Source organism: Pelobates fuscus, chromosome 4, assembly GCF_036172605.1.
Source record: "Pelobates fuscus isolate aPelFus1 chromosome 4, aPelFus1.pri, whole genome shotgun sequence".
NCBI classification, from domain to species: Eukaryota; Metazoa; Chordata; class Amphibia; order Anura; family Pelobatidae; genus Pelobates; species Pelobates fuscus.
Window position 1 is genome coordinate 381365558 of NC_086320.1, and position 17431 is coordinate 381382988.

Sequence of the window (17431 nt, forward strand, 5' to 3'; positions counted from 1 at the left end):
ACAGGGTACCTGACCTCCTGCCGGTCAGTGCCCTTGTTAGTCCAGCAACCCACCCACAAAGCAAAAAAAACAGTACAGCCCACCCACAATAAATAGTTACTACACCTGGGTAGAGGAGAAGTTTGTCCATGTCCAGGTGCCTCACCACGGCTGTGTAGGGGACTGGTAGGCTGCCTTGGTGGGTTGCTGAGTGGGCAGAGACCAGCGGTACTCTGTCCTGGTGCCAGCACTACCACCGGAGTAGTCTGGTTGGAGCCTGGTTGCTGGAGACGGACTGTCTCCCCCTTAGTTGCATAGCTCTGCTGCTGAGTGGGGAGACCGGTTGTCTCCCCCTTGGATACACAGCTCTGTCGTGGGGGGTAGGACCGACCATCCCTACCCCCTGTGTGGTAAGTGCAGAGACCACGGTCCCATCTGCACTAGTGGGGAGTTTACAGTCTCCCCCTGGTACATTAAGCTGCCGCTGGGGAGAGGGGGTAACAAGCTCCTCTCCTGATAGAATACTCTGCCCATTAATGATCCGCCGCTGGGGAGAGGTGGTAACAAGCTCCTCTCCCATAAATACTTTTAGTTTTTGCTTAGGGAGACCGACTGTCTCTCCTCCCAATACAGAGTCCTGCTGCTGGGGAAAGGCGACAGGGCTCTCTATTCCCTGCTGGATACTCTGCCGCTGGAGAATGGAGACTGGGCTCCCAATTCCCGGCACATCACACTGCCGCTGGGGAATGGAGACTGGGCTCCCAATTCCCGAAAAATCACGCTGCCGCTGGGGAGGGAGGACGCTGCTCTCCTCTCCCTGTACTTCACATTGCCCTCCTGGCATATCACTCTGCTGCTGGGGGGCAGGAACAACTAACTCTGCCCCCTGTAACTCAGCCTGCCGCTGGGGAGGGAGGAGGCTGCTCTCCTCTCCCTGCACTTCACATTGCCCTCCTGGCATATCACTCTGCTGCTGGGGGGCAGGAACAACTACCTCTGCCCCCTGTAACTCAGCCTGCCACTGGGGAAGGAGGAGGCTGCTCTCCTCTCCCTGCACTTCACATTGCCCTCCTGGCATATCACTCTGCTGCAGGGGGGCCGGAACAACTACCTCTGCCCCCTGTAACTCAGCCTGCCGCTGGGGAGGAAGGATACTGCTCTCCTTTCCCTGCACTTTACACTGCCACTGGGGAATGGAGACTGGGCTCCCAATTCCCTGCAGGCCCGGTGGAGAGACCTCGGTCCCATCTCCACTGGCCACCTGGGGTTCTTCCCAGTAAAATTGTACCATCTCTTCCCAGCTGAAGGGGTCTGGATCTGGGTCTGCGCTTCCCTGCTGAGCCTTCTCACTGGAGTGGAACAGATTTTGGTAGCCCTGTTCCAGCTCCATCTCCCGGGTCACCAGGTGGACCAGGTCTTGCTCAATCTTATGAGTGTCGTCCCAGTCATACCTTCTCTCCCTCCACCCCAAGAGATCCTGGAACCGGGCTTGTGTAGCGCTCCCAAACTCAGGCTCTGCAAAAGTCTCCCATAACAAGCCAGGACCATCAAACTCGTCTCCCTCTGGCTTGTCATGCTCAGCTGTCCAGGGTAGGTACTGAGCTTCATACCACCAGAGCGCCTGGTAGGCATCCTCCAGCCACATTTCCTGCCATACTAGGTGTTCCAATTCCCTCACCCATTCCTCCAGGGGCTGCTCTCCCAGGAAGGGCATCCGCAGGGCTACTCGCTTCTGCAACCGCTGCTCCTCCTTGGGGAATCTCCCGTCCTGTTGGTATTCCACCATACCCAGTGCCTTGTACCAGATGCCTTTGCGTACTGCATCTCGTTCGTCCATGTCACCCTCCTCGACCTCTACTGCTGGTTCCATGCTGGTGCGGTCAAATTGTAAAATCCAGAGCAATGGTGTCTCCTGTAGCTGTCCTTCTGGCTGTAGGAACGATCCCGCCGCTTGCCACCAATTGTTACGGACCATTTCAGCATAAAAGGGGAAAAATCCGTTTAGGCGATAATCCCCTTTTCACAAAAAGGCACAGCTACTGTAAAAGCACCAAAACTCACGAATTCGGATATAAATGAATGCACCAAACTCCCGAACTGCATACAAGGGAATAAGGTAGCACTCCAGCTGGAACCTCACGAATAGCTGCTAGCAGACGAACAGGAAAAGCAGACATCAGCTTACACTCCTAGCAATCAATCTCCAACAGCATACAGTGAATCCCCCCAAGAACGAGACAAGGCTCCGTGTTGAGGGTCAAGCAGTGGTCTGAGGTGCTGGGCACCCAGCCTGGTTTTTATTACATGAGTACACATACAGGCCACACCCAGGGGGAGGCATAAAATAACCAATAACATAGATGTTACCTCCCACACATCCCCTCCCCTTAGTGTGACACTTAATCCCATTATGTGTACAGTTCAAAATATACTTTTACATAACTTTCATAACTTTACAACCATACATCGTATCCACATAACAATCACATATTCAGATTCAGCATACTTTAAACATAACCACTCTCAAAAATCATACAAATCCCTCCAGTAAATAAAAAGTTACACGGAAGTCCTTTAATGACTTTCTAGCATAAAAACAGCTACGTCCCGTTCGAAGTATGGCCGGTACTTCGACTTTAGTCGAAGTGTCGAAGTGAAGTCGATGGTACGGGTCGGCGGTGTTCGAGTTAAAATGGCCGCCGCCACGTGGTCCTTTGTCCGATGCCGGTCACTTCGACGACTTCGACAACTTCGGAAACTCCGGCACTTCGGTAACTTCGGCACTTCGGCTGCATCCGAAGTGCCCTATAAAAAGTGTCAATTCTTCTCCCATAGTAATAAAAGGGGCGAACACTGTTTGTAAAGGGCCCAATCTCACAGGGCCATAGTCCAGAGGCAGCAGGCGGGCAACCAGGCTCCTCCAATACAATGTGGCGAGATTGGTTTCGTCACAGCCGCCATTCGTGTACAGAACGCGAGGCGGCGGCCATCTTTGTTCGCGGAAAGCCAGCGGGGTTTTGTCGTCGAGTGCCTGGAACTAAATTCGGCTACTCTGCAACATAGGCCCCGCTGGAGTTCCGAGCCGTTCGGGAGTTTTCCGTTTTCTGGACTTTTATTCCCTCAGTTAACACAATCGTTTGAAACTAAGTGGTCCTGATACAGGAAAATGAACCGCGTTTGGTTATTTGTGCTGGGATCTGAGCGCAAGTTCCCTTAACTGTGCGCCCAGGTAGCTGTGTAGCAGGAATATTAGGTCGGTTATGCATTTTAAAGTAAAAACTGGATTTCTCTGTACCAAGAGATAATCCCATTAGCAATGCATTCTGTGTTAAGTATCTCCTTAGTACAGCAGTGTATGATGGGTATTCTGTCTGTAAAACTCAGTCCCCCATGTAGTCCCCTACTGGACATCCCTGTAATGTGACTTGGGAAACCCCTTACATTTGTAACCACATAAATACAGTGCCCTGTGATTAAAACCTCAATTGACCTCCAAGCTATGTGTCATCTAGTTCTTGGGAGAAAGGAATTGTAACTACGCTACCTGGATTTTGTCTGCTTTGTACCTGCTTCATTCTGTCTACCAGCGGAGATACCGTGGATAATACTACTGTGGCGGAACCAGCCCCGCCACTTGTGCCTGGAGAGGACTGATTGTCAGCCTCTTGCCCTGCGACTATGGCACTGGGATGTATTGCACTTCTAGGAACTGATTTGGGCATGTTGTATTTTATTATGCTGCTACTGGCCCTTTAAGAACCATCTGGGGACATACTGTGGAGTTACTGGGTGGCCACCATTTCATGTATCAGAGGCACATGGTGAGAACAATGGATGAAGCACATGGTGAGAACAATAAATGGCGGCCATTTTAACTCACAGACACTGTTTGGACTTTTCTACACGGTGCCATCTCGCCGGTATTTGGTGCACAAAGACATCGTGCAGTAGTTTTAAACTATACAACAGGGGACACATTATACAGTAATTATTTTTTATATAGCCTGTAAATGTTCTGCGGAACCTGCATTAAACTGTATCTTCCAAACTACTGAACGGATCTGGGTGAATTTTGGATATGTGGTTCACCCAGATCTCCCTGTTCTGAGGATATACTTTTTATGGGGTTATGTTTTGCATGTTTTGGGGTCCCTGTGATATGTTTTATAATACTGTATTTCTCTGCCTGTGATAATTATATTACCCATTGTGTTCAGTAATCATATCGCAGGCAGAGGGGAGGATTTTGTGTGGGAGTGTCTGTGTGTATTGTACGGATTGATTGATTGTATTTCAAAACCCTGTGGGCAGTACTATGTTTGTGGATTGTGAATAAAAGAGGCTGTATGTGCCAGTACAGTCAGTTCTGCTTGACCTCAAAACTAAGTGTCATCTCGTTATTAGGGGAATTGAATTGTATGCTGATTGCCAGGAGTGTAAGCTGATTGTATGCTTTTCCTGTTCAGCTGTTTACAGCATGCATATGCTTGAGAGCATTTGTATGCTTCTCCGGTTCGGTGGTTGTGGTGTCTGCTGCAGTGCTTGGAGTCCTCAGGAAACGCTAGGAGCATCCTTCAACGGAGGTACCCAGTCGGGGTGTCCGTCGATCCGTTACAACTACTACTCCGCTACAGTGACCGAGTGTCTGTCTGAATTACTGACTGTCTGAGTGACTGTCTGAGTGGCTGACTGACTGAGTGGCTGAATTACTGACTGTCTGAGTGAGTACCTGACTGATTGACTGTCTGTCTGAATTACTGACTGTATGAATGACTGAGTGAGTGCCTGACTGAGTGTTTGAATTACTAACTGTCTGAGTGAATGTCTGAGTGAGTGACTGCCTGAATGTCTGTCTGAATTACTGACTGTCTAAGTGGCAGTCTGAGTGAGTGACTGTCTGAGAGCTGTCTGAATGACAGCCACTAGAGGTCTCCAGACCATTTCATTGAGAGGGAGTGGTGTGGGTGCCTATAGAGTCCGTTCAATAAAATGATACCTCCATCAAAAGGTCAATTATAATATCTTTATTTATTTAACATTTGTAACATACTTAATAGACGTTGTTTAACCTGCATGAATGTGTCTGTCTCCCTCCTGTTTCAGAGTTTAGACCCCACAGGACAGCACAGCACTCCAACTTCTCTGTGTGTTTGTGAGGTCGAGAGTAGCAGCCAGTGCAGCTCAATGAGGCGGGATGTTGGCTTGACGAGGCAAGATGAACAGTCTGGAATGTGACTAGAAGTCTTCTAATTCTCCTTATCTTCTCCTTATCTAATTTTCCTTATCACTACCAAAAAGCTAAATGATAATCCATTATCTTGCAACACAACTCTTTTTAAAAAAAGCCTGATCGCATAAATAAATTAATGAATAAACCAACAGAAAAAACATTGATGCAATAAGAGCGATGTTAGTTATTTCAACCCGTGGGGATATTTCTGGCTTAAGCCAACCAATCAGAACACAGTGAAAATCTCAATAGAAGCAATACTTCTCTCGAAACTTGGCTGTCAGAGCATTCTAATTGGTTGACAATGTCCCTCCCCCCCCCCATGGGAATAGGGCTTTTTCTAGTGATGGATCAACAATGCCGGCCCATTCACAAGTTTTAACAAATGAGTTTTAAAAAAAGAGACAGACCAGGGCTTGGGAGAGAGACACCTAGAGGGGCTGGGAGGAAACAAAGTGACAGACCAAGGCTTGGGAGAGAGACACCTAGAGGGGCTGGGAGGAAACAAAATGACACAGAGGGGCTGGGGAAGGGCCAAAAGAGACAGATAGAGGCTTTAACTAAAACCATTTTTATATCTACTGGATATTTAGTCGACTAAAACTAAACTAATTCAGATGACTAAACTACGATAAAACTAAATTGCTGCCAAAACTAACACTGCTTGTATTTGCTATATATTTTTATATATTTAAATCCTGGGAAACTGTTCTCCCCACACAAAAGTCCCAATAATAATTGACTGCGTTAGCATGGTTTCAATATGGATAGTATTAATCAAAGAAATCTGAGTCGTTCACAGATTAGTCTATCTATTCTGTATGATGAGTGCAATTGTAGCATTAACAATGTAAATATTCAGGCTAATATTTCTCTGTTTAGAATTTATTAAATATAAACACATTATTTTTTTTTTACCATGTTGAAGATTTTATCATGGTGAAATCCATCTTTGCGTCATAATCATTATGAAACTTCCTTCTAATTTTTGGATTTTTTTCACTTGCATTTTTTTTTTAATTCTTGCTGTAATATTGATGTAATTAAAATCAACTGTTTCAGGAAGAAAATATTTCATAATATGAGAGATGCCCACTTTTCTACCAAGCGCACATCACTAACAAGAATGAGGAAGTTAAAACTCAAATAAAAGTGGACTTACTCAGAGAGAAACCAGGATAATCTGTCGAACGGAGACAAGATGGGCAAATGGTGGTCGCTAAAGTTATTGATCTCATTAGGATGGATAGTCTACTCCCTTGCCCAACTCCAAGAAATTCACATCAATGATGACTTAAATATTAAAAAGGCAGTGGAGCTTTTCAATGCCGAAGAATCATCCCAGTTCGTGTTTAAACAAATCAGTTACCTGTCCGACAGCTACCAAAAGGTACAATAGGTGCAATTTCTAAATTATACTAAAAAGTAATAGTTGTATATTATCAATATATCATTTCTGTAAGCTTCTGGCACAAAACATTTAGAATTCAGACCTTGATTTAATATTCTTGGATAAGGTTTTCAAATTATTAAATATTTTGGAGAAACTTTTTAAATTTTAAAATGTTGTACTTTTTTGATATTTTATGATAAATAAATATTTTTGATGTATGATGTATTTTGGGGCTATTTTAACCTTTTAAAAAAAATAATTTTAAACATTTATCTATATATGTGTAACGAGTATATACCCCTACACGCAGGATCCAGCCTAACAGAAGACAGTACAGAGGAGAGATACGTCTACCGGACCTTAGAGTGGCCGGACTCGACGTAATAGGATAAGACAGAGTCAGGAACGATCCGAGGTCAAGGGCACAAAGAGACAGCGTAAACGAAAACTAGCCGGGGACTGGTACACAGGAATCAGCAAGCCGGCAAACAGTACAGAATAGGATAAAGCGAAAACGAAGTCAGAATACAAAGCCAAGGTCAAATACGGAGAAACACAACTGAACACAACAAGCACTAAAGGGAACTGTAGCAGAAACCACGATAGGGCAACGAACTAAGGGAAAAGGGTAAGTATAAGTAGCCTTCAAACTAATGTGATTGGCTCCTGTCACTTCCACTCCCCCAACAGGTAAGTGTATGGGGTGATTGGCATGACAGGAGCCAATGGGAGCCTTTTTGCAATTTAGGCTCCCACTGTCTCTTTAAGAGCGCGCCCGAGATTCGCGGCGCGCTCTTAGCTGCAGGCGGGACACGTGACCGCTTCTCGCGGTCACTGCCCGCCTTCCTGTCTGAACAGTCGGACGAGCCGCGCGCGGCTCGTGCAGCCGCAGGACCGCGCGCGGCTTGAAGAGAGGACCGCGTCCGGCCCCTGGATAAGGTAAGTACCGCTACAGTACCCCCCCCTGAGGACACGCCCTCCGGGCGGGCAGGACCAGGCCTGGCAGGAAAACGCGAATGGAAAGAACGTACAAGGCGGGGAGCATGAACAGCATCCGCAGAAATCCAACTGCGCTCCTCAGGCCCATAACCCTTCCAATGTACCAAGTACTGAAGCCGACCCCTAAGAAAACGAGAGTCAATAACAGCAGATACTTCGAACTCCTCATGACCCTCCACAGAGACAGGAGGGGGAGGGGGAGTATGCCGGGTATAGCGGTTGCGTACGTAAGGCTTCAACAAAGAGGTGTGAAATACATTGGGTATACGCAGATTCTTAGGCAGACCCAAGGCATAAGAAACGGGATTAACCTTATGTATAATGCGATAAGGACCAATGAAGCGGGGAGCCAATTTCATAGAAGGCACCCGGAGGCGAATATTCCGTGTGGAAAGCAAAACCCTGTCCCCCACAACATAGGAAGGAGCCGCTCTGCGATGCTTGTCAGCCTGAGCCTTCTGGCGGGCAGCAGAGTCCACCAAAGAACGCTGAACCTGCTCCCAAGTATTACGCAAACCAGCCAAATGCTCATCCAGAACTGGCATGCCCTGAGAGGAGAATGCAGCCGGAAGAACAACGGGATGCTGGCCATAGACAACGTAAAAAGGGCTTTTGCCGGAAGAATCATGAGTGGCATTATTCCGAGCAAATTCAGCCCAAGGAAGCAGGTCAGACCAATTGTCCTGATGGTGAGACACAAAACAACGGAGGTACTGCTCAAGAGACTGGTTGGCACGTTCAGCAGCTCCATTAGACTGGGGATGGTAAGCGGAAGAAAATGAGAGGGAAATACCCATCTCCGAACAAAAGGCTTTCCAGAACCTGGAAATAAATTGGCTACCCCTATCGGATACAATAGATAAGGGAATACCATGTAATCGAAACACTTCTCTAGCGAAGATAAGAGCCAATTCCTTGGAAGTGGGCAACTTGCGAAGAGACACAAAGTGAGCCATTTTGGAAAACCGATCTACTATCATTAGGATGACTGTGTTACCATTCGAAGGGGGTAATTCAACAATAAAATCCATTGATAGATTAGACCAAGGTCTCTCGGGAACGGGCAACGGATGCAACAGCCCACAAGGAACTCTACGAGAGGTTTTCATACATGCACAAGTAGTACAAGCACTTATATAGTCAGTAACATCCTTACGTAAGGTATCCCACCAGAAATACCGAGAAACGGCTGACACTGTTTTGGAAATACCAGGATGTCCAGCAGTCTTAGTATCGTGATAAAGTGACAGAATATCCCGTCTCTCGGGAATGTCAACGAACAATTTATCATTAGGCCTCTCGCTGGGTGCCATGCCTTGTTTCGCTTGTATGGCCTGCAAGAGGGACGAGGAAATAGACAATATAGTAGTTGCTATTATCCTGTCTGGGGGAATGACAGGAGTGACATCAATCTCCTGTTTGTCAATAGTCTCGAATTGTCTGGACAGAGCGTCCGCTTTGGTGTTCCGGTCACCTGGCCTATAGGTGATTATATAATTAAAATGAGACAAGAACAGTGACCACCTAGCCTGCCTTGAAGACAATCTTTTAGCTTCGCTAAGGTAGGATAGGTTCTTATGATCTGTAAATATGAGAATAGGATCCTTAGTTCCTTCTAGCAAATGTCTCCATTCTTTGAGTGCTAAAATGATAGCAAGGAGTTCGCGATTACCCACATCATAATTCCTCTCTGCCTTGGCCATTTGTTTAGAAAAGAAGCCACAAGGATGCAATGGCTTGTCAGGAGACTCTCTTTGGGATAAGACAGCACCTACCCCTATATCGGAAGCATCAACCTCAAGTATATATGGCAATGAGGGGACAGGATGCTGTAAAATAGGGGCAGAGGCGAACGTAGTTTTAAGAAAGTCAAAAGCCTGAAGTGCCTCAGTAGACCAGACACGTGTATTGCCATCCTTTTTAGTCATACGAGTTATAGGCGCTACTATAGACGAAAAACCTTTGATAAAACGTCTATAATAATTAGAGAAACCCAGAAAACGCTGGATGGCTTTCAGACCTTGCGGCAGAGGCCATTCTATGACTGCAGCGAGCTTCTGGGGATCCATCCGAAAACCCTCGGCGGAAATCAAATACCCTAAAAACTGGACCTCGGACTGGTCGAATAGACATTTTTCTAATTTGCAATAAAGACCATTAGCAAGAAGGGTCTTCAGAACTGTTGTAACATGTCTGTGATGAGCGTGAATGTCAGTAGAATATATTAAAATGTCATCCAAGTACACAATAACAAATGAGTGAATAAAGTCCCTTAAGACATCATTAATAAATTCTTGGAACACTGCTGGGGCATTGCAAAGCCCAAATGGCATGACGGTATACTCATAATGACCTGACCGAGTGTTAAAGGCTGTCTTCCATTCGTGGTCCTTTTTAATACGTATCAAATTGTATGCTCCTCTAAGATCTAATTTGGTGAATACCGTAGCATGTTTGAGCCTGTCAAACAATTCTGTTATTAGAGGTATAGGGTAAGCATTTTTGATGGTGATCTTGTTAAGACCTCTATAATCAATGCAAGGTCTTAAATCACCTTCTTTCTTTGATACAAAGAAGAACCCCGCTCCAGCCGGAGAAGAGGATCTTCTAATAAATCCCTTGTCTAATGACTCTTTAATGTACTCCTCCATGACACGGTTTTCTTGAACCGATAGGGGGTACACCCTGCCCTTAGGAGGTATAGTACCAGGCAACAAATCAATAGCACAATCGTAGGGTCTGTGAGGCGGTAATTTGTCAGCCTCTCTTTTATCAAAGACAGTCTTTAAAGTTAAATACTGAGAGGGTATTGTCGTAGATAAAGGAGGAACAGTAGGAACGTTAATAGAATTCACAGGCGTGACTTCAATAGTACATGACTCATGGCAGGCTTCACTCCATGATTTTATCTGCCCTGTCTCCCAGTCAAAAATGGGATTGTGGGCACGTAACCATGGATACCCTAACACCAACTGTGAAGAGGGAGAGGTGATGACCTGGAACCGAATGGTTTCATAGTGTAGAACCCCTGTGTACATGTGTAGCGGTGCAGTCTCGTGAGTAACAACAGGAGATATCAATGGTCTACCATCTATGGCCTCAACGGCCAAGGGTATCTCCTTCTCTCTGATGGGAATATTGTTTCTCTTTACAAAACCAGAGTCTATAAAGTTCTCGGCTGCCCCAGAATCAACCAGGGCGTCTATGTTTTCAACCATACAACTCTCTCCCATATGTAAAGAAACAGGGAGAAGCAGTCGGTTAGGAGGCAATGTAGGAGACTTAGAAATCACACCCAAGGCCAGTCCCCTATAAGGTCTTAGGTGCGAGAGTTTTCCGGGAGCAGAGGACACTCCTTTACCATATGGTCTCTCTTACCACAATATAGGCAGAGTCCCTCCCTTCTCCTATGTAATTTCTCAGTATCTGAGAGTTTGGCAACCCCTAATTGCATAGGTTCCTCTTCAGATACTTTAACACTCTCCGGTATATTAACTCTGGGTTGAATAGGTGTAACAAAACGTCTATTCCTGTTCTTAGTATAGAGCCTGTCACGAATCCTATTATCTATATCGATGAGGTAGTCAATAAGGTCCTCTAAGGCAATAGGAAGCTCCTTAGCTGCTACCTCATCCAATATAGAGTCTGATAAACCTTCCATGAAGGCCGTAGTTAACCCATTATTGGTCCAATCGACCTGTGAGGCAAGGGTACGAAACTGTATAGCGTAATCAGCCACAGACCTAGAACCCTGTTTAACCCTCATTAATGCTCTAGCGGCATTCTTAGACCTTTTCATAGTATCAAAAGTTCTGCGAAAAGCTGTTAGGAAACTGTGAAAGTTATGCACCATAGGTCCATTAGCCTCCCAAATAGGGTTTGCCCATTCAAGTGCTTTGTCGGTAAGTTGGTGCATAAAGAACCCAACTTTAGACCTCTCTGTGGGAAATGAACGTGGATACATTTCAAAATGAAACTCTATTTGGTTAATGAACCCTCTGCATGTCTTAGAATCCCCTCCATACCTAGGAGGAGGCGTTAAATGTGCTGTAGCGTTAGGCATAGTCGATACTTCAGGAAGCAGGGGTGCAGGAGGGTTAGGTGCGGTTGCTGGAATGGTTCTAGCTAAGAGCGTCTGGAGAGCCTGAGCTATTTGATCCATACGGTGATCCTGCTCTACAAATCTAGCCTCATGGGTCGCCATCTGTTGAGCTAAATCTGCGGGGTCCATGGCCCTATCGTAATGTAACGAGTATATACCCCTACACGCAGGATCCAGCCTAACAGAAGACAGTACAGAGGAGAGATACGTCTACCGGACCTTAGAGTGGCCGGACTCGACGTAATAGGATAAGACAGAGTCAGGAACGATCCGAGGTCAAGGGCACAAAGAGACAGCGTAAACGAAAACTAGCCGGGGACTGGTACACAGGAATCAGCAAGCCGGCAAACAGTACAGAATAGGATAAAGCGAAAACGAAGTCAGAATACAAAGCCAAGGTCAAATACGGAGAAACACAACTGAACACAACAAGCACTAAAGGGAACTGTAGCAGAAACCACGATAGGGCAACGAACTAAGGGAAAAGGGTAAGTATAAGTAGCCTTCAAACTAATGTGATTGGCTCCTGTCACTTCCACTCCCCCAACAGGTAAGTGTATGGGGTGATTGGCATGACAGGAGCCAATGGGAGCCTTTTTGCAATTTAGGCTCCCACTGTCTCTTTAAGAGCGCGCCCGAGATTCGCGGCGCGCTCTTAGCTGCAGGCGGGACACGTGACCGCTTCTCGCGGTCACTGCCCGCCTTCCTGTCTGAACAGTCGGACGAGCCGCGCGCGGCTCGTGCAGCCGCAGGACCGCGCGCGGCTTGAAGAGAGGACCGCGTCCGGCCCCTGGATAAGGTAAGTACCGCTACAATATGTTAAATCATTTGAAAAGTGTATCCAACAGCATTGAATCAAGGCCTCAGATACCATGAGATAAGTAGTTGGCATCTGCCTTTTTAAGTCGAGGTGGATTTCTTTCGATTAAGTCTGTTTATAGGATGTTGTTTTTTTAGTCTTACTTTTTCTTATCACAAATGTATTCACATTAAATATGATGCTGCCATAAAGCTGTCTGTTAATGCTGATGCCCAGATGCCCATTGCTTATTATTGCTTGAGTTATGAAAAAGCAATTTTTCGTGGCTGATTAGGAACCAGCTGGTATTTTAGCCATATGATAAATAATTGCCACTTTTCTGTATTTACGTATTACATGCCTTCTTTTCGTAGGTAGAAGAAGACGTTGGCGTTGTGAATTTCCTTATTAAAGAGACCGTGTGCACCAAATCTGAGCAGTATAATATTGCTGAGTGCAATTTCAATCCATTAGGGGTAAGTAAATGTTAAATGTCATATTACGGGTATAGTAGAATGCCAGATCTCACACAACTTGGGAAAACACTCTTAACAATCCCATTTACACATTTAGGGTTATCAACTAAACTGAGAAGTCAAAAAGACAGTGAATTTCAAGTTTTAGGCCAAAGTAACCAGACTTAGAGAACCTCTCAAATTCAGCGAGTGTGGCCTTCAATTTAAAATTCACTTTGAATTCTTGCCTTAGTGAATAACCCTGTTTGTGAGTTGGGCTATAAATAAATAAATTGACTGCGTTAGCTTGGTTTCAATATGGATAATATTAATCCATAGATGTTTGTATTTTAGAGACGTTCACAGATTAGTCTATATATTCTGTGTAGCAGTTGCATTATGGCTTTCATTTGGTGGCTGTTAAAAAAGCTTAGACGTGGATAGAAACAGTGTGGTTTTGTTCTGGTGCGTTCACTGTTCTCTATAGTCAGTGTGGACAATTTTGCATTGATTTTTTTGTTCATCACCTTTCGTGGAAAACCACATGGACCTGTAAGTATCAGCTGGAGCGTGGTTTGATTGATGCATTTGGTTTGTCTTAAATAAAATGAATACTGGTTTCTGACACAAGGATACGAAGCGCTATCTTTACCCCACTGACCATTTTAAGGTTCAATCAATGTGACAAGTCTGCTTTTAGAAACTGTGACAAAATAAGACACCTACCTTCCACATCATTGTCACATCTTGAATGGTTTTATACCAGCATTGATCTATTTTATTTTTATTGTTTGATTTTCAGGAGATTAAGATGTGCACTACCTACGTGTCTGAAGAGCTAGAATCCAATATTGCCTGTACCACCATCTCAGAAGTAAGACAGTGATAACGAGCATTTACTGCAATATAGTGGGATGTTAAAAAAAGGTCACCATTGGAAAATAAAGTCAGGTTTAGGTCTTTATGCATTCATGGAATTCTCGAAGTTATTGATTTGAAAAATGATACAATTTATATGCAGTCTGTGATCCAACAAATATTATTGACAAAACAAATAATAATTATACAAATCCGACATCTTTGTGAATTCTGATATTTGACATCATCTCACTGAGAAATGAAAAATGTGTATTAATTATGTGACAATAAAAAGGGAACATTTCCGGTTATTTAGCTATTGATCGTCAAAGGACGGTTATTTCTAAAGATTAAAATGTACTTTTTATGAAAATGATTTGTAGCTGCCTAAACAGGAATGAAAAGGATGTCTTAATGATTCAATAAATAGTTGCCTTTTTCCTAAACAGCTTATAAATGACAAGACTTCCATTTGTCTGTTAGTAAATTGTATAAGCATTTTTTTTTATTATTATCTGCCAGGCTATAGAAAATATTTATAGAAAATATTTATAGAATTTATAGAAAATATTTAGAGCGTGACATGTCTGTTTTAAATGAAAATTGTGATTTCATGATCAAGTGCTGAGTGTATGAAAATGACCTCTGAGCCTTTTTAAACCATTTAATGCTCAGATAAGCAGTGATTTTCAAACATATAGCGACGTCATGAGCAAGAGTCAGCCATGGATTGTACAAATATTTACTCAGATATATGCATTATAAAATACCAAAGAAGAGGCCATGTTTAGAATGTTTAATTTTTACAAAAATTTGGGACAATTTGCATTTAATACCAGAGTCAGTCCGTCAATTACGATTTATCAAGACTGCAAAGCTGCATTTTTTTTCAAAACAAAGAAATGCCAATTACATTTGATTTAAAACAAGAAGGTTTTTTAGTGATCCGGGGCATTAAAATCAAGGTATTCCTCTATCACTTTGCAATTGTCTTATATATTGTTAAATTTCCCGCTCCTTAATATTGTAAAGCGCTGCGGAATAAGTTGGCGGTAAATAAATACCAATAATAATAATAATAATAATAATAATAATAATAATAATAACCTCAAGTGTCATTATTGGTTTGGGATTTATTTATTTTTTGGTGGGTGGAGGGCATACCACCACCATCCAATTTGAGCTAGTAGAGTGTAGCTGATAGACTTTGAAGTCTTTGTCTTTCAATTTTACACCATTCGCTGTACTTCCGTTTTCTCTGATTTTAAAATGCAAATTCTTTAGCATTTTTCCATAATTCATTTAATACTAATGCCTGCTTGATATGTGTGTATTACAATCGTCATTCATAACTGATTAATTTTTGTGTTCTTTGTTTGCAGTATCGGCGCACAAAGCGTGCATCTAAAAAACGCTGCAATTTCTTTTGCAAACTGAAAAGTGGAGCAACAAGCACCATAGCTACAATCAAGATTCCGAAACAATTTTTTAAACGCAAATGAGCCAAAATACATCATTTATTTTCAACTAATTAGATAAGATGTAAAACTTACTGACACTTTGGGTGTTATGTATAAATAATCATTTTGGGGCTAGTTTCTAAAAGTGGAGCCATCAACTTTAAGAACTTGTCCAAAAATTACACTTTATACATAACCCCTGTTGAAATAATGTATTGCTATGGGAATCCCACTTCTAACACCATTATTTACAGAGTATATTAGCCAGTCCTGCCTAGTTACTAAATCCCTTTATCTATTGTTTAAGAAATAATATTTCCTTTAGCAGAGATAAACAAACAGTACTAGTTTGTTAATGTGTCACATGTAATGTAAATGGTGACTAGTTTAAATCCAAATATTCACGTTTTGGAAACTCTTTACATGTTCCCAGCTTCGATTTGTTAACCAATATATAAACAATAGACAGGCTCTCTGATACAACTGGCAACACTATTATGTTTCATGTTATACGAAAGTTATATGTAAAATGCAACTAGTTCTAAGAGCAATGATAAAATTATCAATACAAAGCAAATTTCAACATTAAATGGTACATTTTACACCTTATTTACATATGATTTATTATGCGTTTAGAAGCATTTCTTCATTTTGAATTTTATTCAGGAAATTTGGGATCAGAAAAATTAAGGGGGTACTTTCACAAAGCAAGTGTTTCCCAAACATTTGGGAGGTCAAATCACATGTTAATACGAGAAGATTTCCAAGTTGCCCCATTCTTTAACATTCAGAAAAAAAGACATAAAAAAGAGACATATTGGCGTGTATAGTGTATTATCGGATCTTAATTTAACTCACTAGTAGAAATGCATTTCCAACTTCAGATTTAACACTGACACATATTGAAAGTCACACACAGGGTATCACACCGCTGAGGTAGATGAGGTCTAGTCACTGTACTCTGAATTATAGCAACATTTTTGAAGAAATAGCTGATTGAGAAAATTCTAATTTGAATTTGGTTATAGTTATCATTCTTAAAGAGAAACTGCCATCATTTTAATTGTTACTTGATATCCATTTCTCAACTATAATTTTAAGATCTGAAACTGTCCAAGAGTGTGTGTTTAGATGCCAAGCCAGGGTCATCTTCAATATCAATTGGACCCTGGATCATGTCCCCCCAAACCACTCCCTATAATGCAGTCATGCCCTCCACCCCAAGTCCTGGTTTATATAATATTTATAGAATTGATAGAATATTTATATATGGGAAGGTGTACAGTCTCTGAAGCCTCGATCAGATTATTTTCTTAATTTTAAGAAATTGCTACCTGTGGCCAAATTCTACTCGTGCAATATGGAAAACTTGGAGATTGAGCTGAATCAGGCAACACTAACCCTACAAAGAAAAAAAATATTGGATACCAAACTGAGGACAGACATGACACAGGACTCTCAAAGTAGTGTAAAAATAGATGATGATTGGCATTTTCAAAACAAATATCTCATCATCCCTGTTTTTTTTATAATGTTCATCATCCATTTTTAACTCTCCAATCCATTCAGTCACATTAGCATTATTCACCCCCCACCCGTCCACTCCACACTCACCCCAACCATTGATGTTACTGAGGGACAATTCTAATGTTACTGAATGAATTGGAGAGTTAGAAATGGATGACGGCATGATTATAAAAAAACTAAAGATGAGACTTAACAAATATATTTATTAGGTGTTTAAGAAAACCACTATAATTATTCACTGGCATTAAAAAGTATTGCACAGAGGAAATTCACAAATGCATTGTAAGTGCAAAATGTATACATTGGTAAAACAATGGCACATAGAAAAACATTTTGTTATCAAATGGCTTTTTTTAAAATATTGATAAAAGTTGTGTGAAATAATGGATACAGCTAAGAAACCGCCTATATGGATATTTACATTGTGATTGCAGCAAATATTAGGATGATTGATTTGCCAAACTAGTTCACCTAATGAAATATGGTAATATTGCATGATACAGGCAGGTATGAACCTGTCATTATTCAGTAACCCAGATATGTCTGATTTGAAACACATCCATAAAGAACATGCTCACTGTGCAAAATGTGCTTTACAAAGCTGCAATAAAATTCGATGACAATATAAA

The 17431-nt window shown here is 42.6% G+C and overlaps 1 protein-coding gene across 1 annotated transcript; it reads left to right on the forward strand.

Annotated features, from left to right (window-relative positions):
- The first annotated feature begins 6324 nt into the window (after nt 1-6324).
- Nucleotides 6325-15881, forward strand: LOC134608180 (antibacterial protein PR-39-like). Its single transcript, XM_063450845.1, has 4 exons — nt 6325-6599; nt 12877-12978; nt 13760-13831; nt 15198-15881. Exons 1-4 carry the CDS (start codon nt 6411-6413, stop codon nt 15315-15317), a joined length of 483 nt encoding a protein of 160 aa, XP_063306915.1. The 5' UTR covers nt 6325-6410; the 3' UTR covers nt 15318-15881.
- Nucleotides 15882-17431: the final 1550 nt, after the last annotated feature.